Genomic DNA, 26,639 nt, shown 5'->3' with positions numbered 1-26,639 from the left:
AAGCAGGGAGAAGGCAGCCCCGCTGCCTGCTGAGAGCAGCCCCTTAGCCACATGCAGCGCCCACAGCTGCACAGGGACACCTGAGAATTTGGTGCCTCTAATTTTCGGGTGTCCTACTCAGAGGCGCATGTTGCATTAATCCAGCTGGCAGGAGATGGGGGAGGCAATTAATGATGCCTGCTTCCTTCTGCACCAGACCCTCTGGAAGTTGCAGCGTATCCCGAACACCCAGCCGGGTGAGGGTTGACCCCAAAGTGGATGGGGGTACTCACACCCTGGGGTTATGGGTGGGTACACGAGCAATAGGCGGTGGAGGGAGATGGGTCGTGGGCCCCTGTGTCTGCTAGGGGTTGAGATACCAGCCTAGAGGGGCCGATTGGTTTGATTCAGGACGTCAGTAGGAGCTGGGAGCCAGGACTCCTGGGGTCTGTCCCCAGCTATGGGCAGGCTGGGTATATTTTTCACTCCAGTGTGTGTCCTGTTCTGCAGTCAGGGCCCCTCAATAGCAGGGCAGGGATGATAGAGGGGCCATTGGTCTGACCGGGGTGGCTGGCGGGGTGCGTGTGGGGCTATACACCTGGCTGGGCCCATGGCTCTGGTCTAGGTCTATCCAAGGGGTTTTCTCAGTCCCTGTGGCGGTGAGTCAGGACGCACGTCTTCCCTGTCCCCTCAGAGTGCTTCAGACTCAACGCAGACATCGCGCTCCTCATCGACGGTTCGAGCAGCATCGAACCCAGGGACTTTGGAAAGATGAAGACGTTTCTCTCTGAGATCATGAAGCGTTTCTGTGGCACCGACACGCAGGTAAGAGGCAGAGGCAGAACCCTGCCTATTTACCTGCCCCTCGCAGGCAGGGCTGGCCCCGATGCAGCACTAGGGGGCGCTGTGCTGCAGGGAGTAGGGCTGAGGCCTCAGTAGGGGACACTTTCACCTCCCAGTCAGGGCTGACCCCAGTACCCCAGTGCGGCACCAGGGGGCGCTGTGCTCCAGGGAGCAGCAATGGATTTTGCATCCCAAACCAGGAAGAAATTCCCACAGAACCAGCCACCCCCGAACACCTGCCCCAGCCCTTAATTGAGTCTGATTCCTGCTTCTCTGACCCTTCATCCCTCGGGCTGTTTCTCTCTTTCCCCGGCCTCCTCTTGCAGTTCGCGCTCAGGCAGTACTCCCATCAGTTTAAAGGGTACTTTGACTTCACGGAGTACAGGAGAAATCGTGACCCCGACAACCTTGTCCAGGGAGTTGAGCAGCTTCGTGGAAAGACGCACACGGCCACCGCCATCCAGAAAGTGGTGTAGGTATCGCCCCCCTGCCTGTGTGGGCTCCACAGGGAAAGGGCTGTCAGGGCCTTCAAGATATAGGGACTCAGGGCTCCTGGGTTCTTTCCCCAGCTGTGGGAGGAGGTTAGAGATGGGGACTAGTGGTTAGAGATGGCAGGGACTTGGCATCAGGACCACTGGTGTCTGTCCCTGACTCTGAGAGGGGACAGGGCACTAGTGGTTACACTGGGGAGAGGGGTGCTGGGAGCAAGGACTCCAGGTTTCTAAGGCCAGCCCTGAGCCTCTGTTGCTGTGTGACGTCAACTAAATTACAGACCTGCCCTCTGCCTCAGTTTCCCCATCATGAAAATGGAGACAATGTCACTGACCTCTTGTAAAGGTCTTTGCAATCGGCAATGCCAAAGCAGTGGATGGGAGCTGGGTGTGGTTGTGTGTCACTAACCCACCTATGGTGCTCTACCCTCCCCTTTCTAGGAGGGAGCTTTTCACCTCTAGGAGTGGCGTTCGGGATGAGGCCACGGAGGTTCTCATTGTGATCACAGATGGGCAGAAATTCCAAGACCCTTTTTCTTATTCAGATGCCATTCCCGCGGCAGAGAGAGCTGGGCTCATCCACTATGCCATTGGGGTGAGCCACACCTGGGCAAAGAGTGGGGGTGGTCTAGGGGCATGCGATGGGGAGGTGGGATCCCATTGGGTTAGGGAGAAAAACAGATGCTGGGTTGTCACTGGGTCAATGTGTGACAGAAGAGTGGAAGCTCCTGTTGTACAGGTTGAGTGGCGCTTTCTAGTTTAGACATCAGGTTTTCCCCATGCTGGGCCAAAGGGATTGAAATGGGCAGCAGCAGACAAGGGGCACGTAGATCAAGTTAAATTACATAATCCCACAGCCACTAATCCCACAGTAATTAAATTGGATTTTCACATCTTCCTCCCTCTCCTTCTGTGCTCCACTTACCCGCGCTGGCTGAGACAGGGTTTGGGGCGAGGTGGGGGGGGCTGTGCCCAGGGCTCTGGGCTGGGACTGACACTGATGCCCTGGTCTCCCCTGCACCGTCCTCTACTCTGGGAAGGTTAGCGATGCCTTCTCCAGTGATGCTGCCCAACAGGAGCTTCATGAAATCGCCTCTGCGTCCGCTGACCAGCACGTCTTCCAGATGGACAATTTCAACACCCTTCAGGGCATCCAGAACCAGTGCAGAAAACCTTCACTATCAGGATGTACCAGAGCCAGGAGTTGGGGTCACCTTGGCCCTAGAGATGGGTTTCCCAGGCTGAGATGGGCCAGGGAGCGGCTGGGATTCCAGAGGGGGGAGTGGGAGGGCGGGACATACCTGTACGGGAGCAGTGGGAAGCCAAGTTTCAGCAACATAGCCAGGACTCCTGGGGATATGATTGATGCTTATTTAAGAGAGAGAACAAACCCAAAGATTTTCCCCTCACCTATGTAAACAGCCCCCACTCCTCGAGGTAGCTGTATCTAAGCAGAGTCTTCTCATGCTGTGCTTTGGGGCACCCTGCAGTAGCTGCCTCAGACCTGTTTCCCACCCCTACCCCCCACCCCTCACCCACACACACACTCACTGTGGTGGCAGGAGCTGGAGCAACTCAGCAGCCCGCTCTGCCCTGCCCCACCTCCCATCTCCCAACCCATTGTGCTCTGCTTCACCACGGTGGCAGGAAGCACAGCACCCCCGGCCCAGCCTGCTCCCCGAGCCCTGCATCAGGCATGCTGGGGCCAGGGCCGGTGCTCTGCTTCCCACCACTGGGCTGAGCTGGCTGGGAGATGGGCAGTGAGGCAGAGCCGGCTGTGGGGTGGGGTCACTGCACTTCCTGCCACCCCTGCTGCTGCCCACTCCCAGCCTCCTAGTAACCCCCAGGGTCATGTCACTCAGGGAGGGGGCTTGGGCCAAGGGGTTCAATAGGGCAGGGGGAGCGTGAAGAGGCAGGACGGGGTGGAGCTGGGATGGGTTTTGGGAATTGAGCTGTGAGTGGCCAGAGCAGAAGCGATGGCGCCACCTGCTGTGCCAAGGGAGAAGAGGCTAAAGATGGAACGGACATTGGGGCTGAATCCTTCTCCCCTTAGGCCAGAAGGCTCCAAAGGGGAGGGGATGAAATTGAGGGGGTAACTTATCTGCATCTCCAGACCGGCTCATATTTCGGGGACACACTGTGCGCTGTGGACCTGAACAGAGATGGGACCACAGACCTGGTTCTGATCGGAGCCCCCATGTACCACACACCTCGGACTGGAGGACAGGTCCATGTCTGTCTGATTGACTGGCTGGTAAGAAAGAGGACGGTGCAATGGGGAAGATGGGCGACCTGAGGTTCTAGGTTGACTGTGGGGCCGTGGGGCTGTGATAATGAGCATGGCAGTAGCAGGAGTGGGGCTTTAGGGAGCAGGCTAGAAGCTCAATAGGGGGCGCTCATCCCTCCCAGTCACTGCTGGCTCCAGTGCTCCAGAGCAGCCCTAGGGGGCGCTGTGCTGAAGGCAGGGAAAGGAACCAGGTAGTGGGCAACTCAGATGACAGCAACTGTTGACCCTTTCCCCATGCGTCTCTTTGGCTGGGCCTGCAGGGGGCGATGCTGATTTGCACCAAGACCCTGCAGGGGCAGTCTGGGCAGGTGTTTGGGCACTTCGGGGCCAGCATGTCTGAAATTGGGGACAGACAGACGGACGTGTCCATTGGGGCTCCCACGGAGAATGACAATTTCACGACTTTGTACATCTTCCATGGGGAAAAGGGAGGCCTCAGTCCCCAGTGCAGACAGGTGAGCCCAGCTCCTGCTGAGAGAGGTCAGCACACAGACCCAATGGGATATCATGGGGCCCTATAGATACCTAGTGTCTATGAACCCATATCTGCCCCTTCCCTTGCCCTCACCCTCTGCTGCCCCCTTGTACCTATTATACAGGACAGTCGCTCTGTCCCTGTCCCTTTCCCTCTGGTGCCCACTATACAGAACAGCCGTCCCTCCCGTACTCCTTACTGCTCTCTCTGCCCCACAGCACATAGGGGGGGCACAGTTCCCCAGCAGGCTGCACTACTTTGGCCAGGCCGTCAGTGGCGGGACAGACCTGACGGGGGATGGGCTGCCGGACATTGCGGCGGGAGCAGAAGGGCAGGTCCTGCTGCTGAGGTGAGTCCCTCTGTGTCCTGGCCCTGCCCCACTGGGCAATCTCAAGCCTTGTCTACACTACCGAGGTTTTTTTGATAGAAGTTATGCCGACACCCTGCCAGGTTGAGCCTCCTTGTCCCACACCTCTTGTGCCTGCAACGGATGGGCAAGATCCCCAGATGTCTCAGGGTTGCTGCCTTATCGCTGAATCCTTGTCCCAGGGGTAGGAGATGAAAGGGCTGCAGGGTGATCTGCCACCTTCGTGCAGCTCCCCAGTCCTATGCTAGAGTCTCCACATTTATTAATTGAGAAATAAAACTTGCTGAATTTTAAAATATCGTGCACAGGATTTTAATTTGGGGAGGAATGGGCCCACAAGGGCTAATGGGAAATGGGAGGTGGTTGATTACAGCAGGGAAACCACCTTTCAGTAATACCTGGGTTTTGATTGAGAGAAAGGCAGTTCACTTGGTGTGGTTAGTGGAGGGGTAATCGGAATTCAAATGGTACAAAGGCCAGCATGAGGCACGGTCCGAGTACGATCTATCATATTTTGAAGAGTTTGCCTGTGGATTTGTTTGTGCAAAATAACGCCATGCTTTGCAATTACCTATAGACATCAAGTTTTGCATAAAAAATCCTGCCACTTAAATGAGCTGAGTGCACTGCTTTTTATGTATGCTGGGTGAAAAGGATTAAATCATTATTTTTGTTTTTCATCAGAAAAGAGGTCATGGCTGTGACGTAGTGGGGGTACCTGGCTGGTTTCTATGCTGCTGGCTCTGGGGTAACCCCCACTGGCTGCCGCGGGTACCACAACCCAGCAAAACAGGATGAGTCACTATGCAAACCATGGCCAGACACCCCCCATGGAGAGGAACAAAGGAAGGTGGAATGCTGCCCTGGCTGGGGGGGCAGGGCTGGAAGAGAGTGAGTTAGTTGCTGGCTGGAAGCATGGAGGAGACAGCCTAGGGAAAGGGGCTGGAGTTTAGGGGCCCAGTCCCCCCCATCTCAAGGGGGCCTGAGGCAGCCTAGCCCAGCTCTGTGACCAGACTACATCTGTGCTGTGCTATAACCTGGAGAGGCAATAAACTTCCTCTATTCCACCGGCTGGTGCAGTCTGTTTGTGCCATTTCGGGGTGCAGGAGACGGGGGACCCCCAACGCACCATCACAATGGCTATTATGTTTAGAGTTCAAAAAAATATTTGCTAACCAAATTAAAATTGAGTTGCCTATTCAGCTGTCAATATAGGGCAAAGAAAATTGTTACTGTTAAACACAAAATAATTCAAATTATTTCAGAGGGGAGCTGAGTTAGTCTGTAGAGGGTAAATTTAAAAAAAAGTCTGGTAGCACTTTATAGACTTACAAAACATGTAGATGGGATCGTGAGCTTTCGTGGGCACAGCTCACTTCCTCAGATGACCACGAAAGCTCATGATCCCATCTACATGTTTTGTTAGCCTTTAAAGCGTTACCAGACCTTTTGTTGTTTTTTAAGTTAACTCAAATTAGTTATAGAAAGAATAATGGAAGCTTCACGAGTTTCTGATTCCAATTCACTATGTCTGGTAATTATTCATTAAAGTGAAGAATGCTTGAAGTTGAAATCCTACACATTTAACTTCATACGTATATTTAATTTCTTGAACTGTCCTATAAGTGAAATCTGCAAAATGATTTTGCCCAGCTCATTTGCCAGTTTACTACAACCGTCTGGGTTTCCAAGGCTCAATAAAAGTCCCTGCTCATTCTGAAGGGAAGGTTTGGTTCCTGTGGTTGCTTTTCAAAAATGACCCCTGCCGAGCCCTGAGGGGTCCACAGGGAACCCCCTGAGCTTCCCAGGCAGCACAACCTTGGGCCGGACAATTCCATTTGTGGGCCTCTGCCCATGGGGCTCTCTCATCCATGCAGGGGGACTCCAGGCTCCGGCCATACAAGCAAGGCCAAAGCTCATCACTGTTTTTGATATCGCAGTTCTGACAAACAGCTTCTAATTCCTGGAAACCCTGCCCCGGCTGGCAAGTTCATTGAAACTTACTTTCGTTTTCTCCTTATATCTAGATTAGCTCTCCCTGTCCACCCTCCTCCAGCCAGAGCTGCAGCAAGAGGAAATACCTGTCTGTTATCAAACACAGCGGCCTGCAGCCATGTGGCAATTTTTTTTTTTTTTTTTTTTTTTAATGACCAGTATTTTCACTTCCTGGCAGGGAAAAATAAATAAGAAAATACTGGACATTTTAGGAGGTGAAAATACCAGATTGTCCGGGTCAATACTGGACACCCAGCAACCCTACTCCTGGAAAGGAGGGGGGCCTGGCAGCCAGGGAAAGCCGGCAGAGCTGGGGAAAGGCAGGCGGAGCTGAGGGGCTCTGGCCAAACTCCCGGGCTGAGGCCTGGCTCTCAAGGCCTCATTTTTGTTTCTGGTTTCATGTTGGAACACCTGACTGGAAACACCCTTCCAACCAAGGGCTTGCACACCCCTTTGAAAATGGAGCAGCTGGGTTTGCCACTATAACAGCGCCTATCCGTGGACAGTCTGGTTAATTTCATAATTGCAGATATTCCTGCAAAAACAGCTCACACATTAGACCGATTTTTTTCCTGCTTTATTTCCTATACTTATAGAATCACTAGCTGGACTTACCCAGCGTTTCTCGGGAAACTGGAGGAACAAAATTTAGAAAATTTTGGAAAGGAGGGGACCCTGAGCCAGGGGTCCCCCAGAGCCACAGACCCTGGAGGCTAATGGCTCCTGGCCCACACCTGCCCCTCTGAGAGCAGCAGGCCCCCTCTCCCCCAGGACTGAGCAGCCAGCCCCCAGGAGAACAGTATGCAGCCATGCGGCCAGTAGCAAGGGGACTTCTCTTTGCAAACAGGATCCACCTGCCCTGCCTTGGGAAGAAAAAGCTCAGAGCTCACATCTCACCCCGATGGCTGGAACCAGACCCAGAAGAGTCCCACTCACGGTATGAACAGCAGCCAGCTGGCTTCACAGCGGTGTATCGCAGCGAGGGTTTAACCTGGCCCCTCCGCTCTGCGCTGCAGCAGGCACACGGGTTCCTTCTGCTCAGATAAGCCCAGTGAGCTGAGCAGAAAGACTGGCCGGCTTTGGTGTTGGTTTCTGGAGGTGGGAGGTGGCAGGCAGGGTGCGACCCCAGGTGGAAGGGAAGTTACACATGGGAGGGGTGCCCCAGCTCACACCCAGGGCTGCAGGTGCCGTGGGGGGCAGGGTGGGTGCCAGAGTCATTGTGCGCATGGGGGCAGGGGAGGAGGGAAGAGGGTTGGTTATGTAACCTCACAGGCGGGAGGGGGCAAGTCCTGGGAGGCTACACACGTGCCCAGGGCCGCAAGTGCTGCAGAGGGCAGAATGGAACCCTAATCAGGTCCAAAAGTACCTTAAAACTTTCTCCTGGAGGAAAGGTTTTCCCATGCAATGTTTGGTTGCAGTAACTCTTATAGTGTCCAAGTTATTAGCGCACAAACATACAAACATTCTCCTTTCTATATTAGGGTATGTCTACACTACAATGTTAGTTCGAACTAACATTCATAGCCGCTACACTAGCGCTCCGCTAGTTCGAATTTGAATAGAACTAACGGAGCGCTTAGTTCGAACTAGGAAAATCCTCGTAAAATGAGGTTAAGCCTAGTTCGAACTTGCTAGTTCGAATTAAGGGGTGTGTAGCCCCTTAATTCGAACTAGTGGGAGGCTAGCCCTCCCCAGGTTTCCCTGGTGGCCACTCTGGCCAACACCAGGGAAACTCTATTGCCCCCCTCCCGGCCCCGGACCCCTTAAAGGGGCACGGGCTGGCTACGTTGCCCATTCCAGGTGCAAGCCTGCCAGCACCCAGCCAGCAGACCCTGCACCTGGCACGGCACAGAGCCACCCACCCGATGTCCCCCAGCCCTCCCCTTCTTCCCGGGACCAGGCTGGCGGCTCTCGGGAGCTTGCCCGGGACCCCAAGAGGCGGGCACCCGCCTGGGCTAGTGCAGACATCGTGGACCTCATCCACGACCTCCGCAGTAGGCACAGGAAAGTGGCCGTCTAGGGCAGGAGAGCTGCCAGCCTGCCCACCCAGGAGCAGGTGTGCATGAAAATCAAGGGGGTCCACTGAGACACCCAACCCTGAGCCCTGAGCTTACAATGGCCGTCCTGGGTCAGACCAAAGGTCCATCTAGCCCAGTAGCCTGTCTGCCGACAGCGGCCAACCTTAGGGACCCTGGAGGGGATGGACCGAAGACAGTGACCAAGCCATTTGTCTCGTGCCATCCTTCTCCAGCCTTCCACAAACTTTGGGCAGGGACACCACTCCTACCCCCTGGAAAAGACTACTCCATGGACCCAACCTCCATGACTTGATCTCACTTCCCTTTAAACTCTGTTCTAGTTGTAGCCTTCACAGCCTCCTGCAGCAAGGAGTTCCACAGGTTGACTATTTGCTTTCTGAAGAACAACAACTTTCTCTTACTAGTTTGAAGCTGCCACCCATTCCTTTCCTTTGGTGTCCTCTAGTCCTTCTTTATGGGAACTCATGAAGAACTTTTCTGAATGCACCCTCTCCACCCAACCCCTGCTTTGAGAGACCTCTATCCTGTCCCCGCTCCATCTCCTCTTTTCTAAGCTGAACAGTCCCAGTCTCTGTAGCCTCTCTTCATCTGGGACCTGTTCCAACCCCTGATCATGTTAGTTGCCCTCTCCTCTCCCAGCCTCTCTCTTCCCCTCTCCCACCTCCTTTTCCCAGTCTCCCCCAGTTTTGTTCAATAAAGACAGAGTCAATGTTGGAAGAAACGTTATCTTTATTTTGTACATCAATAAGAAGGGGGGCTAGGAAAGGGTAAGTGGAAGTAGGTGAGGGAGGAATGGGGTACGAGCCCCCGATGGGGAGGACTGGGCTGGCTCTGTGGGCTTCTGGGGGTGAAAGCTCTCCTGCAGCCCCCCGATTGCCCCCTCTCCCCAGATGGCAGCCTGCGGCACGTACAGCCGGGCTGATGGCCGAGTGCTGTGATGTGCCCAGTGTGGGTACTCCGGGCACTCCAAGCCAGGACTGCTTTGCAAGCGGAGCACCCCTTAGAACTGTGTGTCCGGGGTGGGGGTCGGGACCCTTTAAGCGCAGCCCTCGGCTAGCCTGAGACAGCATCTCCACGCTCTAAGTCCTCCTCTGATGCCCTGCCGGCACTGTTTCCGGCCATCCTTAAGCCCTGTTCAGGGTCCACTCAATGTGGACTTGCTAGTTCGAATTAGCAAAACGCTAATTCGAACTAGTTTTTAGTTCTAGACGCGTTAGTTCGAATTAACTAATTTGAACTAAGTTAGTTCGAGCTAGCGCTGTAGTGTAGACGTACCCTTAGATAGGGGCACAAGGGGTGGGAGGGCTTCAGGAGGGCAAGCTCTGGGCAGCACTTACCTCAGGCAGTTCTTGGTAGCAGCAGCCCATTCCCCTTCTGGCTCCATGCTACTGGGACCTGCAGAGCTGGTACTGGGGCTGGGGGCAGCGTGTGGACCCTTGTCCTGTCCCTGCTCCTGAGCTTGAGCAGCAGAGTGGAGCAAGCTCCAAACCCCCTCTCCAGCAGGAGCTCGAGGGACGAATGAAAGGGTCCAACAGGCTGGCTGCATCTCGCAGGCCAGTTTGCCCATCCTGCTCTCCAGGTGAAGGCTCAGAAATACAGACGCAAACATTAACCTCTAACGAAGGGTTTCCGTCTAATTCAAGTGGTGGGACCTGGCTCTGGAGCAGAAGCTCACCCTGAGAGCCATTGCTGTCGTGCCCAAGTAAGCTAAGGACAGGAGGGGTTATGCCTGGTAACAATGGCCTGGAAAATGGGCCCATTGCTGCCCCTTGAAAATGACGTGTAGAGGAGAGAGGAAGTAAGCTGGGATTCTTATTCCGTTCCATAGTGAGTGAGTTGGGAAGGGAAGAAAGAAAGTGTGGGCTCCTTGACGATAGGAGCCTCTGGCTTTTACTGGGAAGATCCTTTGTGCATCATTCTACCCTCGAGACTACGACTCCCATGATACCTTAGGAAAACGGAGGGAAACCGTTGCTTTCTTCCAGGCAGTGCAGGGAGAGAGTTGGGGGGGGCTCTAATTTGGAGAGAGGAGCCAGATTGCTCGTGTGGAGCCTTTTCCAGTCCAGGAGCTGCTGCTGGAAGCTAGAGCCTGCTGCTGGGAGTCTGCTGGGGGTTGGATCTAGCCACCTGCGTCAGAGCAGAGCCGGCCCAAGCTACGGGCTGAGCAGGCTACCGCCCGGGGTGCCCCATTGTAGGGGGCGCAGTGTGGGGCTGCTGGGCCAGGCGGAGGCAGCACTGCAAATGCTTCACGCACCTGGGGCAGTGCCACGCATGCGCTGAATGCCCGGGGCAGCACCACGCATGTGCCACGCACCTGGGGGTGGGGCCACACATGCTCCACATGCCTGGGGCGGCACCACGCATGCGTCGCACACCTGGGGGCGGGGCCAGGCATGCTCCACATGCCCAGGGTGGCACCACGCATGCGCTGCACACTTGGGGGTGGGGCCAGGCATGCTCCACATGCCCAGGGTGGCACCACGCATGCGCCGGGTGCCTGGGGGCAGGGAGCACTGTGTGCCTGGGGATGGGGCCGCGCATGCGCCGGGGGTGGGTGGCACTGCGCATCTGGGGATGGGGCCACATATGCGTCGCACTCCTGGGGGCGGCGCCACACCCCTGGGGCCCAGGGCGCACGAACGGCTCGGGCCGACCCTACTTCAGAGGCTGTTGGGGATTGTCCCTAGAGGGGAGAGACCCTGGCTGTGCCTGTGGCTGAGAAGGGCCTGCACAGAACTGTGAGTAACTGGGGCTGTTTGGGAAAGTGCTGCCTGGGACAGAGCACAGAACACAGATTGACTCTGGGTCTGAAGAGAGGCAGAGTGACCAGCCCAGGGAACCCGAGCTGCTGGCATTTGGTGGGGCCAGCTCCAGTGGCAGAGGGATTGTGCAGCTGTTGCCACCCGGCCTGACACACACACAACCTGCCCAGTGTCTACCCCAGCTGCAGAGCTCCAAGCGCACCCCTGCAGGCAAGTGTCTGGGACGCTGAGATCCACAGGAGGGCACAGTCTGGGGTGAGATAAACGGTGGCAATGCGAATGCCAGTTAGGCAGGTGTCATTTCTTTCTAGGTGCTTTGATCATTGATTTTCAATCTGTTGTCTCTGACACATTGTGTGAGAATAGGCTAGTGAGGAACTGCAAGTGTCGTTGGGTCACTTAAGCTAAATAGACTCACAGAGCTCAATCCCTGTAAGGAAGGTTTTCTAACCATTTTCCTGGCTCTTCTCCTACCCTCTCCAACTTAGCAACCACTTCTTGAGCTTTAGGCACCAGAACTGGACCCAGCATTGCCACAGCGGTCACATCAGTGCCAAACACCGAGGGAACAGAAGCCATTTCCTCTCACTTGCGATCCCCATTTCCACGTCTCTGGGCAGCTCTCTCCTGCACCCGACAAATTCTATTAAGTCCATTATTCCTTCAACAATACACTGGGCACACAACCGGTCGCCCCGAGCAGGGTTACCCAGGCATTTCAGTTTCAACACCCTGGATTCGATCAAACAAACCATCAAGTTTATTAGCTGCACAGAGAAAGATTTTGAGTCCAACTCATGAGAAATACAAGGCCGATACAGTTGCAAAGAAAACAGAGTTGAGACATTTACTAGCGCCTCGCTTAAATTATCTCCTATTCAAGCAAAGGTTGTCGCTGCGCACTGTCAGCCGCCTTCCAGATCAAACTATGAACATCCAGGCCCTCTTCCTGAACAACCAGCCAATACTTGCTTTGTTTCTTCAGGGGTAATGAACGCCATGTTCAGAGAGAGAGTTTCAACCCTACTCTTGAAAACATTTCCAGCTGGGCACTAGGATGCACAGAGTCTATGTGGAAGGAAGTTCCTTGCTGACTTTGCCTGGTTCCGCTTCCTTTGTATCCTTCTCTGCTTGATGGCCATTTACTGCTTAAATTCAAATTCAGAGACTTCAGGTTCCTTTCTCCGGGACACAGTTGGATACCAAATTACGGGTGAGCAACACTGTAGGGTCAGGAACACGGGTTAGTAACATCATACAGGGAAAGCTGAGGGAGCTTCATGTACAATGTTGAGACACATTTTAGCAGGACACTGTTGATCAACAACTCATGGGGTTTCGAATTCAACCTCACAAGGCAAACTTTGTACAGAGATGACTACAATAGTACATAGGGTGCGCTTTTCTGTTTCTCTCCAGGGGAGGAGAAGGCAGCTCTGAGGATCTGTCATTCCCTGACCAAAGTTGAAGAAAAAAACTTTCAAAAAAACGAGTTGTCCTGTACATAAGAAGGGCCATACTGGGTCAGGCCAAAGGCCCATCTAGCCCAGTATCCTGTCTTCCAACCATAGCTAATATCAGATGGCCCAGAGGGAGTGAAGAGAACAGATAATCTTCCCTCTCCTGTCACCCACTTCCAGCCTCTGATAAACAGAGGCTATAGACACCATTCCTACCCATCCTGGCTAATAGCCATTGATGGACCTAACCTCCAGGAATCTATCTAGTTCTTTTTTTTTAATCCTGTTGAAGTTCTGGTCTTCACAACATCCTTGGGCAAGGAGTTCCACAGAATGACTGTGCGCTGTGTGAAGCAAAAATTCCTTTTGTTTGTTTTAAACCTGCTACCTCTTACTTTCATTCAGTGACCCCTTGTTCCTATGTTACAGGAATAAGTAAATAACTTTTCCTTATTCACTTTCTCCATACCTATCATGATTTTATAGACCTCTATTCTGTCTCCCCTTAGTCTCCTCTCTTCTAAGCTGAAAAGTCCCAGTCTTTTTAATCTCTCTTCATACGGGACCCTTAGTAATTTTTGTTGCCCTTTTCTGAATCTTTTCCAATGCCAAAATATCTTTTCTGAGATGAAGTAACCACGGGTATGTCTACACTAGCCCCTTAGTTTGAACTAGGGTGGCTAATGTAGGCATTCGAACTTGCAAATGAAGCCTGGGATTTAAATATCCTGGGCTTCATTTGCATGTTCCCGGGCGGGCGCCATTTTAAAATCCCCTTAGTTTGAACTGACTGCCCACAGCTACACATGGCAGTCAGAAGTTAATCTGAACTTAGTCCTTAGTTCGGATTAACTGTTACTCCTCCTGCAATGAGTGGTGGACAGGGAATACCTTCCTTTAGCAAAGCTTTTCCTGTGGTCTCCCATCATATTCTCATAAGCCAGATAAGGAATTATGCCCTGGATGAATAGACTATAAGGTGGATAGAAAGGATGAATAGACTATAAGGTGGATAGAAACTGGCTCGATTGTCAGGCTCAATGAATAGTGATTTATGACGATGTCTAGTTGGCAGCTGGTACAAGCGGAGTGCTGGGTCCTGGGGCTGGTTTTGTTCAAAGTCTTTATTCATGATCAAGATGAAGGAATGGATTGTACTCTCAGCAACTTCTCAGGTGACACTGAGCAAGTACAGTGGAGGGGAGGGATGGGATCCAGGGAAAATCCAGACAAATTGGATATTGGGCCAAAAGAAATCTGATGCGGAACTAAAAGGACAAATGCATTTGATGATGTGTCAAGGTCTGCACTGACTGGACAGAGCTTTAAGTGCGGCATTTGATGAACAGTAAATTATCTTTCAGAGCTAAACAATTGGAGTGAGCACACCCACCCCCAGGGCAGATCTCTCCTTTTAGCTGGTTGATAGCAGCTAAATTATTAGCAATATAAATATTTTGCCATCAAATTCTGTGTTGAGCTCAACATTTACCAATAAAAATCCAGTCCTTCCAAGCACAGTTATAAATCTTTACCTTTTTGCATCTCAACCTCTACTGCCGTTAAATGATTGTCTGATCTCCACATATGGCCTGACCCCCAACACACACAAATTCCCACAAAGGTGATCATTAACATTGATAAAAACAGGAGAAAACACTTAAACCCATGATTTTCTGCAGTAAAATTTAAATCAGTAAAACACCAAAAAGCAAGCCGATCCATTAACTTCAGTGTTCTCCTTCCAAATCACAGAAAGGGAGCTAGAATCCTGCCGGATCTAATCTGAGTAACCATTAGCTCGAGTTGCCACCAGGACATGTTTTGATGGTCGGTGGGTGGGCCCTGGCCAGTCTTCCTGCACCTTAGCAGCGCCAAAGCAGGTGAGGTGGATCTGGAGCAGCCCAGAGACAGATGAAGATGGGAAGGCAGGTTGGCACATTGGTGATTTGTGCCCCGAGGGACAGGGACAGAGTCAGGGCTCCCAGATTCAATAGTTAAAATTTGTGACCCATCCAGGGAAGTGAATGGGGGGGAGCCAGCATTAGAAAAGGGGGGGGGGGGCAGCACTGGCTCTCTGGATCAGCTCAGGGTCAGGCCAGCCCCTTGAGCCCCACAGCATCTTCTGTTAACTGCTTGTAGTGGCACTTCAAGAAGCCGGGCTGGACGGAGGCAAAGGGGGAAGGGGAAACCCAGATGGACACGGGCTCATGGCAGGGGAGGGAGAGGGACGAGTGCTGAGAACCCATGAAAAAAAGACCCTCTTCCTTCCCACACCAGGTAGGAGAGGGAAGGGCTCTGCCCTTGCAGAGCTGGGCTGGGCGCAAGTATCCACAACCTGCCCCCCTCACCTTGCAGAGGACTGCAGTGATGAGAGCCAGCAGGCCCAGGCCTCCCACGCTGCTGGCCACGATGATGGGCAGGTAGTTATAGACCACGAGCTGCTCCACCACCGTCTGCACCTAGGGGGAGGAGCCGTGAGATGGGGACCCAGGACTGCTGTCACCATCCCCCATCTCTGCCCTAAACCCCCAGACTCCACTTTCTGACAGAGCAGGGAAGGAGACCTGGCTCCCAGCTCTAACCACTAGCCCACGCTCTCTCTCTATCCGGGCACGGTCACTCTGGTACCTGGCGCTGGATGAATCCCTCCTTCTGGGTGTCTTTCCTCTCCTTGTATTCAATCCGGGCCTCGCTCACCAGAGTCACTTTCTGCTGCTGAGTCTGGAACAGAGAAACTCACAGTCCCTGACCAGAAATGACACCGACCCGCCCAGAGCATCACCCCAGGGGTCCCAGAGCAATTGACAGGCCAGTCATACAGGAGCAATCCCTGGCCCAGCGCTCAGATGCAGCCACCTCTGGGGAGGGCACCAGGGCTGTTCACAAGGGGGGGTCCCTCACCCAGCCAGGAGGCAGAGGCAGCTTTTGTACCTGGGAGACCCACTGGAAGCCGACGTTCCCTTTGATCATGAACTCCAGCGGCTGCTGCATTTCCAGGGAGGCGATTGTGCACCGGATCTTCTTACAGGTGGCCACGGAGCAGTCCTGGGGTGGAAGGATATCGCCGGGTGAGGCAGGGATGTGCAGGGACTGGGCATGGCCATGGGGGTCTGGGTCTGTCTGTAGCAGGAGGGCTTCACCCAGCCCACCCCCCACTCGCTGTCTGTGTTCTTGCAGAGAGAAAGGGGCTGCTGGTACCACACTGGCCTGAACTCACCAGCAGGGGGCGCTCGCTCATCTGCTTCACAAAGTCCTTTGAACCAGGTGATCCCACCTCACTGGTGCACTGAGCCAGCTGGGGCTAAGCCAGGAGGGAGACATGGAGTTAACAGGGTGGGAAGAAGACATGGGGCCTTTCCCTTGTAGGGAGCCCAGCTTCAAGCCACCTCCAGAAAAGAGAACTGGTTTAGGTGCTGCAAACATGGAGCCCTCTCCCCCACCCTCCTCCGCAGCAGCCCATCACAGTAGGGGGCACCGTGGGGCACAGCAGGTATCACAGGGCCCATCTCACACACAAGCCCAGGGAGAGGCAGGTACCTTGGAGGGGACGACCTCAGAGGCGTCCCACACACGGACCCCGCTCAGCTCCACGGGGAACTGGAACGTGACCGACAGGGGGACGCTTCGCTGCCGCAGGTTCTTCACCTGGAACAAACAGACTCCCCATAGGAACCAGGAGAGAACCCGGCAGCTCTGATCCCCAGGCCCTGGCTCCACTCCTCAGACCGCGCTCTCTTCCCAGAGCTGGGGAGAGAATCCAGGAGTCCTGGCTCCCCGCCCACCCCACCCCTCTGTGCTCTAACCCACTAGATCCAGCTCAGGCAGTTCCACCCCCCACCTCCTTTGAGCCCCCCGTTGCTCCACTTCCCCCTCACACGCTGTGCGACCAGCCTCACCTCGTACCGATGTGTCACTGGTGCACTTGTCTCTGCCGCCTTGGCGGAGAAGTTGACGTACTTGGTTGACTCCTTGAGACTGGGGGAGGAACGAGGGAGATGAGAGTGCGATAGAGGGAGCTGGAGGGTGGCAGTGGGTGTCATGTCCAGCAGGGAACAGGAAGGGGCCCAACAGGGGGCTCTCTCCCAATGTCTCTGCACTGACCTACCTGCTGAGGATGATGAAGATGCCGTACTTGACCAGCGCTTCCTGGTGAACCGTGCGCTCAATGAACGGGCCACCGTTGTCACTGGGGGAGGGGAAGGCAAAGGAGAGATGTGAGAAGATGCAGCCAGATAACTGTGCTGGGAGGATGCGCCACAGGCCACTACCCTGCCCTACTCCATGCACTGCCCCTCCACTGCCCCCAGCCTGCCCTTGACCCTGCACAGCCCCCTCACCTGCTGGCGCTGGCCGTGATCTGCAGCCTGTCCCCCAGGTCGGCCTCAGAGGAGACGTCGAAGGTGGCGATGAAGACGGCCTGGGAAACACACAGGGGGTCAGAGAGTCGCTGGGCTCGGGGCCTGGGGAACTGCCAGAGACTGCGGGGGAGGGGCTGGCACAGAGGTTTGGGGGAGGGGCTGTGGTATGAACTGAGATGGAGAAATGGGCCCAGAGAGGCAAAGCTGCTACCATGGCCCTGGCCCTGCCCAGCATCAAACAGCCTGAACCAGGTCTGGGATCCCGAGACCCCAGCCGGCTTCGTGCCACGGCAACAGCCCATTAATCATCCTTTTAAGGATGCCAAAGGGGGGAGGGTCCGGGGGTTGAGACAGGGCGAGGTCACAGACGACCTCTTAAGGGTGATTCCCAGGGTACTGACAAGGCCACTGCCATTTGCCTTTTTGCTTTCTGGGGCTTCTTGCCCCTCGCTTGTGCTCGGCCTGCTCCCTGGTCTTCCCCAGCCAGAGTACCGAGCTGAGGTACCGATGGGGGGTCCATCACAGAAGGAACAGGCTCTCTCTCGTTATCTCCCAGTGAGGCCTCGTTTCCAGCCCACAGTCTGGCCCCATAGCCTGACCCAGCCTGCAGTAAGCTTAGGGCTCAGGGCTCTGTTCACACTGACTCTCCGGGCTCCCCTGGCGCTGGCCCCAGCACATCCCTCGCCACGGGCTGGGCTACCAGTGATCTGCCCCCTCTGCTCACAGCTGGGCTCACACTGGGGGTTCATAAGCCAGAGACTGTCCCTACCTCGGCTCCACTCCAGAAGATGGGGGGGTTGATGTGGCAGGTGCTGTTCCTCTGAGTCTGCTCCTCCGAGCTCACATCCGAGCTGCATTTAACATCCATGGTCTCACTGTAAGACTGAGCACAGGGACCAGCCAGTGAACGACGGGTCCCAGAGCGCCCCCTGCTGGGCCCCCTGCCTGCTCCCTGCAGCACAGCGCCCCCTGCTGGGCCCCCTGCCTGCTCCCTGCAGCACAGCGCCCCCTGCTGAGTCCCCTGCCTGCTCCCTGCAGCACAGCGCCCCCTGCTGGGCCCCCCACTGCTCTCTGCAGCACAGCGCCCCCTGCTGGGCCCCCTACCTGCTCCCTGCAGCACAGCGCCCCCTGCTGGGCCCCCTGCCTGCTCCCTGCAGCACAGCACCCCCTGCTGAGCCCCCCACTGCTCCCTGCAGCACAGCACCCCCTGCTGAGCCCCTGCCTGCTCCCTGCAGCACAGTGCCCCCTGATGAGCCCCTGCCTGCTCCCTGCAGCACAGCGCCCCTTCCTGAGCACCCTGCCCTACTACCTGCATCACTGCACCTCTAGTGAACAACTCCTGGTGTTCCCTCATGAGCATCTGCCTGCTCCCTGTAGAACAGCCCCTGTTGCAGAACCTCCATACACTTCACCCCCACCAGAGCCTCTCCCTTATGCCGGTCTGCACTGGGATACCTGGAGCAGCAGGACCCGGCGGTAGGACAGCATAGCTGGGTAGGACAACCGCACTGTGGTGTTGCAGGAATTCTCCCCGCGGTTCTGGATGGAGACGGTGATGTTGAGTTCTGGGGCAGCTCCCACCACTGAGGCGCTCAAGCTAAGGGGAAAAGAAAAGGGTGAGCTTCTGCAGAGTAGTACCCTGCCTGCTGTGTGCCCAGCTGAGGATCCCAGCGCTGTGAGCTTCCCATAGCAGTGCCCAGCCAGAGAACACAGTGAGCCAATCATCCCCCCAGCAGCGCCTCCCAACCAGGATCCATCAGCTCTGGAAATCTGGCAAAATCTCCTACTGAATGTTGAAGATCTGAGGAGTGACTGAGCTGGACGGGTTCCCCATGGTGGGGGCTATTGGAGAGACCTGTCCAATTGTGGGGGGAGGATTCAGCAACTTACCCAGAGAAATTGAAGGAGATTTCTAGTTGGTCATTGCAGCGGCCATCAGTGCCGCAGTCGTTCTCAAATCGGAGCTGGGGAGAAAACCACGAGGGCAGGGTCAGCCTGAGTGACACTTCAGGGACCCTGCAGTTACCCCAGAAACTTCCAGTCCCTTCCACAGGGGACAGCTAAACACATCATCAGCCCCCCCGTCTCCTGTCAAACAGACACACACACACACACACACATACACACACGTCCCTCGCCTTCCACCTCCCTGCTCCGGCCAGCAGCAGAATCACACGTCTAGGGATGCTCTTGGTTGCAGAGGGCACGGGGAACAGGGCATGGAGCCATCCCCTCTAGGGGCCCCTAGACAAAATACATTTTTTAAAACAGGTCAAAAAAATCATTTTTAGCCAAAAATGTTTGGTTTTAGACTGAAATGTTGGGAGTTCTGAGGAGAAGTTGGAATGTTCCAGTCCAGAGGAGACAGCTCCATCGCCAAGGCAAACTCAGCATCGGGCTCTGACGCCCCCTGGGGTCTGCACTCTCTACGGGGTTCAGGAACCTGCTGCTGGCTCTGAACTTTGCCATCTCTCGATTTTGAACTCCAAGGTCACCAGATCGATCCCTGCCATAGACCCACCCTGGGGCTGGGACCTTACCAAGCCTGCAGACACCAGCGCAGAGTCCTCACTCAGGATGGGTTTGAGGCCAGTGGCAGCAATGGGCTCCCCCGTGAGGGTGTAATTGAGGCGCAGGGTGATGGGGGCCAGGGTGTCCTCAGGGCAGAACTGGAAAGACAGAGACATGTCGGGGCCTTGAAGGGAAACGGAGGCTGGGCACGATCCAGGGAGAGGTTTATTCTGTAGGTGATTTGGAGGAAGGGGGCAGGGAGGGAGTGGCAGACACAGCAGCAGGGGAAGGAGCCAGGATTCCCACACTCACAGGTAACATTATCGGGTACTTCTCACATTTCTTCTCGATGCCCAGTTTCAGCTCCCTGCTCAGGACGGGGCCGGTGGAGCCGAAGGCAGCTCGGATCTTCCTCCTCCAGGAGTCCAGGGCCAGGCTGTACTGGATGGTGCTGGAGATCCTGCTGCCTACAGAGGAGGGGAAATGAGGGACAGAGCGAGACTAAGAGTGGGAACCATGAGGGGAACTAGGACACAGATGCTGGGGGCATTGGTTCCAACCCAACCCCAGGGCAAGAGAATAGCAGGTTCAGGGGGGAGGGAATCAGAGGGTAGGTTTGGTCTGACCTTGGTTGTCCCTGGTGCTCTTTGTGACAGTGAAGCAGACTTCTGCCCTGCTGGCCTCTGTGTTGAACTTCTCCTGCCCCTGGCAGTCAAAGGCTGAGGCGGGGATCTTGGGGGGATGGAAGCTGATGGACACCTCAACTCTGAGCACTGGCCGGGACCTGCCATGGAGGAATAGAACCATCACCCAGGTGCTCCCTGCATTGGATCTAGGCCCCTTCTTCCGCAGAGCCTGCCATCCAGCCTGGATGTGCCCCCAGCACCCAGAGAGAGGGGTTACAGACACGCAGCATTGCTAGAGGAGATGGGGTGGCAGAGAAGAGAGCAACAAAGCTGTCATTGTGCCTTTCTCCAGCATGGGGCAGCACACACACACACACACACACACACACACACACACACACACACACACACACACACACACACACACACACACACACACACACACACACACACACACACACACACACAGTGTAGTGCTGCTGTGTGTGACCTTGTCTATATAAAGGAAATTAAGAAACTTGGCAGATTACTTGTTCTCATTCTCAAAACGTTGCCTCAAAGCCTCCCTGCTTCAAATAGCCCCCACTGTGCCCCTCAAGAGTTGTGGTATCTGACTGCTCAAAATCAGCATCCAAGAGATCAGCCTTAGCTCTCCACCCCGATGTCATCTTTTCACTCTTTTCGCACCACAAAGGTTATGGAGCATATAGCAGGCAGCTATGGCCATTGGAATGTTTTCCTCACTTAAAGGCATCACCAGCGCCTTTTCAATCTGCCAAAGGCACATTCCTCAATCATACTGAACCTACTCAGTCTGTTCTGGAAGCATGCCTAGCTGCTGTCCGGGTTTCCCATATAAATCATCATGAGTCATGGGAGTAAGAGATACGCTGGGTCTCCCCAGATCACTATGTGCATTTCAATATTCCTCACTTCAATATTTTGATATGGAAAGTCACTGCTTGCAGCTTTCCCTTCAGGCCAGTGTTTCTGCAGATGTGTGCATCATACATCTTCCCAGAGTTACCATTGTTTATGTCAGCAAAACACCCACAGTTACCCACAACGGCCTGCAATACCAGAGAGAAGTGCCCCTTTTTGTTGATATATTCCATCACATAAAGGTCCAGGACCAAAACAGGAATATTCATTCCCCCTATCACCCTGCCGCAGTTAGGGAATCCGATTTCCACAAACCCGTCCACTATTTCATGCATAATGTCAAGAGTCACTGTCAAGATTGTTCCCCACTCTGGTACTCTGAGCACAAAAGAAGGGGTCTGCAAGAAACCTTAACATACCTTTCCTCTGTAGACTTCTACTTAAAAGATCCCCCAGGTCACAGATTTCCTGGCCTTGGAGGGTACTTGCCATTACCCAAGTGAGGAAAAACCATTCTTCTTGAACCCAGGAAAAAAAGCACTTGGGAATTTCTTCCAGGGGGCACCCCAAGCCTTTTTACCACAAGAGAACTTGAAAAAAGAAACCAAACTGTAACCCTGACAGCTGATCTCTCAGTCTCTGGCATGCATTCATAGACCTCCTATTACCTTCCAGGACACGGGAATCCAATAGTAGATTTTCAAAAGGCTATTTTATTGACAAAACAAAAAGATGTGCTTGGTCAAGCATACTTGTTGCTAGGTGTTACAGAGCAACTGAGAAAAGTACAAATTAAAACACAGAGAATTATTTCCCTGCCATTCAGCTTTAGTTACAATGAGCAGGAGGGAGTGGAGGGAGGGGACACATGGACTTAGCACAGAGAAGTTTAACCAAACAACAAAACAATGAAAATAACCCGATCGCCTCTAAACAGACATTCCCCATCTACTCACGTATCTGTGCTTCAAGGTACAAGCCCTTCCATTCCCAGCATTCTTGGTAGCATGCTAGTCCTGCCTAGTTCAATTCATAGAGGGTATGTCTACACTACAGTACTAATTCGAACTAACTTAATTTGAACTAGTGCATCTAGACCTAAAAACTAATTCGAATTAGCGTTTTGCCACATTGAGTGGACCCTGAACCGGGGTTAAGGATGGCCGGAAGCAGTGCCGGCAGGGCATCAGGTTAGGACTTAGAGTGTGGAGCCGCTGTCTCAGGCTAGCCGAGGGCTGTGCTTAAAGGGACCCGACCCCCACCCCGGACAGACAGTTCTCAGGGTTCCCCGCTTGCTTGTCTACCTTGATGAGGGACAGCAAAGCAGTCCTGTCTTGGAGTGCCCTGAGTGCCCACACTCGGCCCATCACAGCACTCGGCCATTAGCCCGGCTGCAATTGCCGCAGGTTGCCATCCAGGAGGGTCAATTGGGGGGCTGTCAGGATCCAGGACCCCTGCAGGAGAGCTTCCACCCTGAGGATCCCACAGAGCCACCCCAGTCCTCATTCCTCCCTCACCTCCTTCCACTTACCCCTCCCTAGCCCCCCTTCCTGATGTAAAATATAAAGGACACGTGTGTTCAAAAATAGAAACTCTCTTTATTTAACAAAACTAGGGGTGGAGGGGGAGATTAACCTCTGGGGAGACTGGGAAAAGGAGGTTGGAGAGCAGAAGAGAGAGGGAGGGAGAGTGGAGGGGGAAACCTGGGAGGCGGGAGCTGGAAGGGAGAAGCCAAGGGAAGATGGAGAAGGGGAAGTATAAAACTATGGTACGCCCACATCTTCAGGGTGTGATCTCCTCACCCCAGAAAAGATATTTTGGCCTTGGAAAGGGTTCCAAAAAGGGCAACTAAAATGATCAGGGGTTTGGAAGAGGTCCCATATGAGGAGAGGCTAAAGTGATTGGGACTTTTCAGTTTGGAAAAGAGGAGACTGAGGGGGGATATGATAGAGGTCTATAAATTCATGAGTGGTGTGGAAAGGGTGCATAAAGAAAAGTTCTTCATGAGTTCCGATAATATAAAGACTAGAGGACACCAAATAAAATGAATGGGTAGCAGGCTTCAAACTAATAAAAGAAAGTTCTTCTTCACAAAGCAAATAGTCAACCTGTGGAACTCCTTGCCACAGGAGGCTGTGAAGGCTAGAACTCGAACAGAGTTTAAAGTGAAGTTAGATAAAGTCATGGAGGTTGGGTCCATGGAGTGTTATTAGCTAGGGGGTAGGAACGGTGTCCCTGGCCTCTGTGGAAGGCTGGAGATGGATGGCACGAGGCAAATGGCTTGGTCATTGTCTTCGGTCCATCCTCTCTGGGTAGCTGGTGTTGGCCGCTGTTGGCAGACAGGCTACTGGGCTAGATGGACCTTTGGTCTGACCTAGTACGGCCGTTTTTATGTTCTTAGCTCAGGGTCGGGGGTCTCACTGGACCACCTTGATTTTCATGCAAACCTGCTCCTGGGTTCGCATGTGGCCTTTGGTGGCCAAGCTGGCAGCTATCCTGCCCTAGACGGCCACTTTCCTGTGTCTAGTGCAGAGATCGTGGACGTTGGAGGCCTCGCCCCAAACCTGGATGAGGTCCACGATCTCCGCACTAGCCCAGGCGGGCGCTCACCTCTTGCGGCCCCGGGCAGGCTCCTGGGAGCCGCCAACCTGGTCCCGGGAAGAGGCAGAGGGCTGGGTGGCAGCGGGTCAGGGTCTGCTGGCTGGGTGCTAGCAGGCTTGCACCTGGCACAAGCACCATAGCCAGACCGTGCCCCTTTAAGGGCTCCGGGGCCGGGAGGGGGGCAGAAGAGTTTCTCTGGTTGTGCCCAGAGTGGCCACCAGGGCAAGCTGGAAGGGCTAGCCTCCCACTAGTTCGAATTAAGTGGCTACACAGCCCTTAATTCGAACTACTTAATTCGAACTAGGCGTTAGTCCTCGGAGAATGAGGTTTATCTAGTTCGAATTAAGCGCTCTGCTAGTTCGAATTAAATTCCAACTAGCGGTTTGCATGTGTAGCGCCTATGAAAGTTAATTCGAACTAACAGCTGTTAGTTCAAATTAACTTTGTAGTGTAGACATACCCTGCGTTCCTTCAACAAGTGGCTGAAAACTCACACAAAGAAAAACAGCAGGCAGGTCCCTTTCCATTCAAATGTCACACATATTTTTCATTGGTTCTCCTGGCTTCCTGCCAACACTTTCTAGCTACCTAGGTTTAACTCTTCGATTACTGAATGCTGGGATGTCCAGAAAAGGCCAGCACTCCTCCTACCCATCACAGTCACACAGTCCTTTGTAGCAGGACTCTATTCATGGCCATGTGCACTTGCAGTAACTTAGCCCTCACCATCGACTTCATGACTTCAAACTGATTCACAACCAAATGGTAGAAGTTCAGAGTTACCAACTTCCACATTGCAATCATCACAGTTTTCTCTACCAAGAGGTCGGCCCTCAATCAGGTGTCATGCACTTCAAGACATGGAAGTGGGGCAAGCACCGGACACAGATCCAGGAAAGTGGCTTTCTACAACCGAAAGTCCTGTGCCCATTGCTTGTCATCCCAGAGCTGCACAACAACGTGCTCCACTAATCAGTTCTTGTTTCCCAACTCTAAAAGTGACAGTCCACTATGTGCAGCTGCTCTGTGAATACTAAAAGCAACCTGGGGTTGTTTCTTTCCCTTGCTCACAGCAGGTCAGGCAATTCTGATTCCTGTTCAGATTGGAAGCTCATGATACGCTGCCGCACCATTCCTGATGTGTTCGCCACAGGACAGAGCAGTGCGGGATCCATCCTTTAGGACAGAGGTGGTAGGCCGCAATAAGCAGGAACCATTGAAAAATGCCACAGAATGCAGTCGAAAACCCATGGAATGCTAGGACAGAAAGAACTGCATCATGGGATATTGAGTTCACACCCATGATGCATCGCGATCCACTGCACCTTCCCACAACTCCTAGCTGCAGAATGGGGTAAGCAGCGTGATAGGTAACCTCAGGACACTGTTTGCACTGTCAATGCACCACGTGTGACTGTGCTCTGAGGACACAAGGAGCGTAGTGTGAACATGCAACAGCGATGAAAAACCTCTGTAGTGTAGACAAGGCTTGAGATTGCCCGGTGGGGCAGGGGCAGGACACAGAGGGACTCACCTCAGCAGCAGGACCTGGCCTCGTGCTCCCACCGCGATGTCCGGCAGCCCATCCCCCGTCAGGTCTGTCCCGCCACTGACGGCCTGGCCAAAGTAGTGCAGCCTGCTGGGGAACTGCGCCCCCTCGATGCGCTGTGGGGCAGAGAGAGCAGTAAGGCGTGTGGGAGGGACGGCTGCTCTGTACAGTGTAGGACAGAGGGAAAGGGACACAGCGAGTGTCCTGTATAATGGGCACTAGAGGGCAGCAGAGAGGAATAGGAACGAGGCAGCTAGGGGCTCATAGGTATTAGGGGGCTATAGGGCCCCATGATGCCACTTCAGGGCTGTGTGCTGACCTTTCCCTGCAGGAGCTGGGCTCACCTGACTGTACTGAGAGTTGAGGCCTCCCGTTTCCCCATGGAAGATGTACAAGGCCCCCTGATTCTCATTCTCCATGGGGGCCCCGATGGCCACGTCTGTCTGTCCGTCCCCGCTGATGTCCCCGATTTCAGACATGCTGGCCCCGAAGCGCCCGGACACCTGCCCCGCCTGCCCCTCCAGGGTATTGCTGCAGATCAGCGTCGCCCCCTGCAGGCCCATCCAAAGAGACACAAGGGGAAAGGATCATCAGAGATTTCTCCTTACCCGGCTCCTTTCCCTGCTCCCTGCAGCACAGTGCCCCCTAGAGCTGCTCTGGAGCACTGCAGCCAGCACTGACTGGGAGGGATGAGCGCTCCTTACTGAGCCTCTGCCCTGATTCCCTGAATTTCACTCCTGCTACTGCCATGCTAATTTCCACAGCCCCACAGCCCTCCAGTCTAACTAGAAACTCAGGGCCTCGATCTTCCCCATTGCACCGTCCTTTCTTACCGGCCAGTTCATCAAGCAGACATATGCCCGCCCTCCCGTTGAAGGTGTGTGGTACATCGGGGCTCCAATCAGAACCAGGTCTGTGTTCCCATCTCTGTTCAGGTCCACAGCACTCAGTGTACTCCCGAAATATGAGCCGTTCTGATGAGGCAAATAAGTTACCCCCTCAATTTAGTCGCCTCCTCCCACTGGGACCCTTCTGGTCCTCGGGTGATATGGATTCAGTCCCAAAGTCCATTCCATCTTTAGACTAACCCTACCTCAGCACAGCAGGTGGCGCCGTCACTTAAGTGCTCTTGAATGTGTAGGCAGTTAGATCTTGGAGGGGCTGAGATGCTGAATGCTAACGTGATGCAATTCCTTTATAGCTCAGTCTAGCACATGTCAACTTTATAACAATGGCTCAGTCAGAGAATAAGTTTTCTTTAGGTGGCATTTACAAGCAGTTAGAGCTTCGAGAAATTCACTTTGTTACTATTGTGCGAGCTTTTTTGTTCACTGCTACTATCACCCGTAGTGTTATTTTCCTTGCCCAAATCTCTCTATTCCAGATCCACAAAGGTACTTATGTGCTTAAA

General features: G+C 54.0%; 1 protein-coding gene across 3 annotated transcripts in view; it reads right to left on the bottom strand.

The window, feature by feature from the left end:
* Positions 1-11,981: 11,981 nt before the first annotated feature.
* Positions 11,982-26,639, bottom strand: part of LOC102463112 (integrin alpha-D-like) — a 33,643-nt gene continuing 18,985 nt past the window's right edge. Inside the window, exons 11-28 of one of the 3 annotated variants that reach the window (XM_089778913.1) lie at positions 26,062-26,202; positions 25,573-25,779; positions 25,214-25,344; positions 20,197-20,354; positions 19,883-20,037; positions 19,600-19,728; positions 18,950-19,023; positions 18,515-18,656; positions 17,829-17,942; positions 17,039-17,118; positions 16,807-16,887; positions 16,598-16,676; positions 16,239-16,346; positions 15,919-16,002; positions 15,633-15,746; positions 15,330-15,422; positions 15,050-15,160; positions 11,982-12,461 (exon numbers count right to left, since the gene is read on the bottom strand). In XM_089778913.1, the coding sequence (XP_089635039.1) occupies positions 12,381-12,461; positions 15,050-15,160; positions 15,330-15,422; positions 15,633-15,746; positions 15,919-16,002; positions 16,239-16,346; positions 16,598-16,676; positions 16,807-16,887; positions 17,039-17,118; positions 17,829-17,942; positions 18,515-18,656; positions 18,950-19,023; positions 19,600-19,728; positions 19,883-20,037; positions 20,197-20,354; positions 25,214-25,344; positions 25,573-25,779; positions 26,062-26,202 (2,082 nt within the window). In that variant the 3' untranslated portion in view covers positions 11,982-12,380. Of the gene's footprint in view, positions 12,462-14,197; positions 14,593-15,049; positions 15,161-15,329; positions 15,423-15,632; positions 15,747-15,918; positions 16,003-16,238; positions 16,347-16,597; positions 16,677-16,806; positions 16,888-17,038; positions 17,119-17,828; positions 17,943-18,514; positions 18,657-18,949; positions 19,024-19,599; positions 19,729-19,882; positions 20,038-20,196; positions 20,355-25,213; positions 25,345-25,572; positions 25,780-26,061; positions 26,203-26,639 lie in introns of those variants that run through there. The other 2 variants (XM_075928900.2, XM_089778914.1) reach the window with 2 other exon arrangements.

This window comes from Pelodiscus sinensis, chromosome 5 (genome assembly GCF_052426305.1).
Source record: "Pelodiscus sinensis isolate ZL-2025 chromosome 5, ASM5242630v1, whole genome shotgun sequence".
Lineage (NCBI taxonomy): Eukaryota > Metazoa > Chordata > Testudines > Trionychidae > Pelodiscus > Pelodiscus sinensis.
Note: the sequence above shows the minus strand (reverse complement) of the source record. Positions and strands in the feature narration are given on the sequence as shown.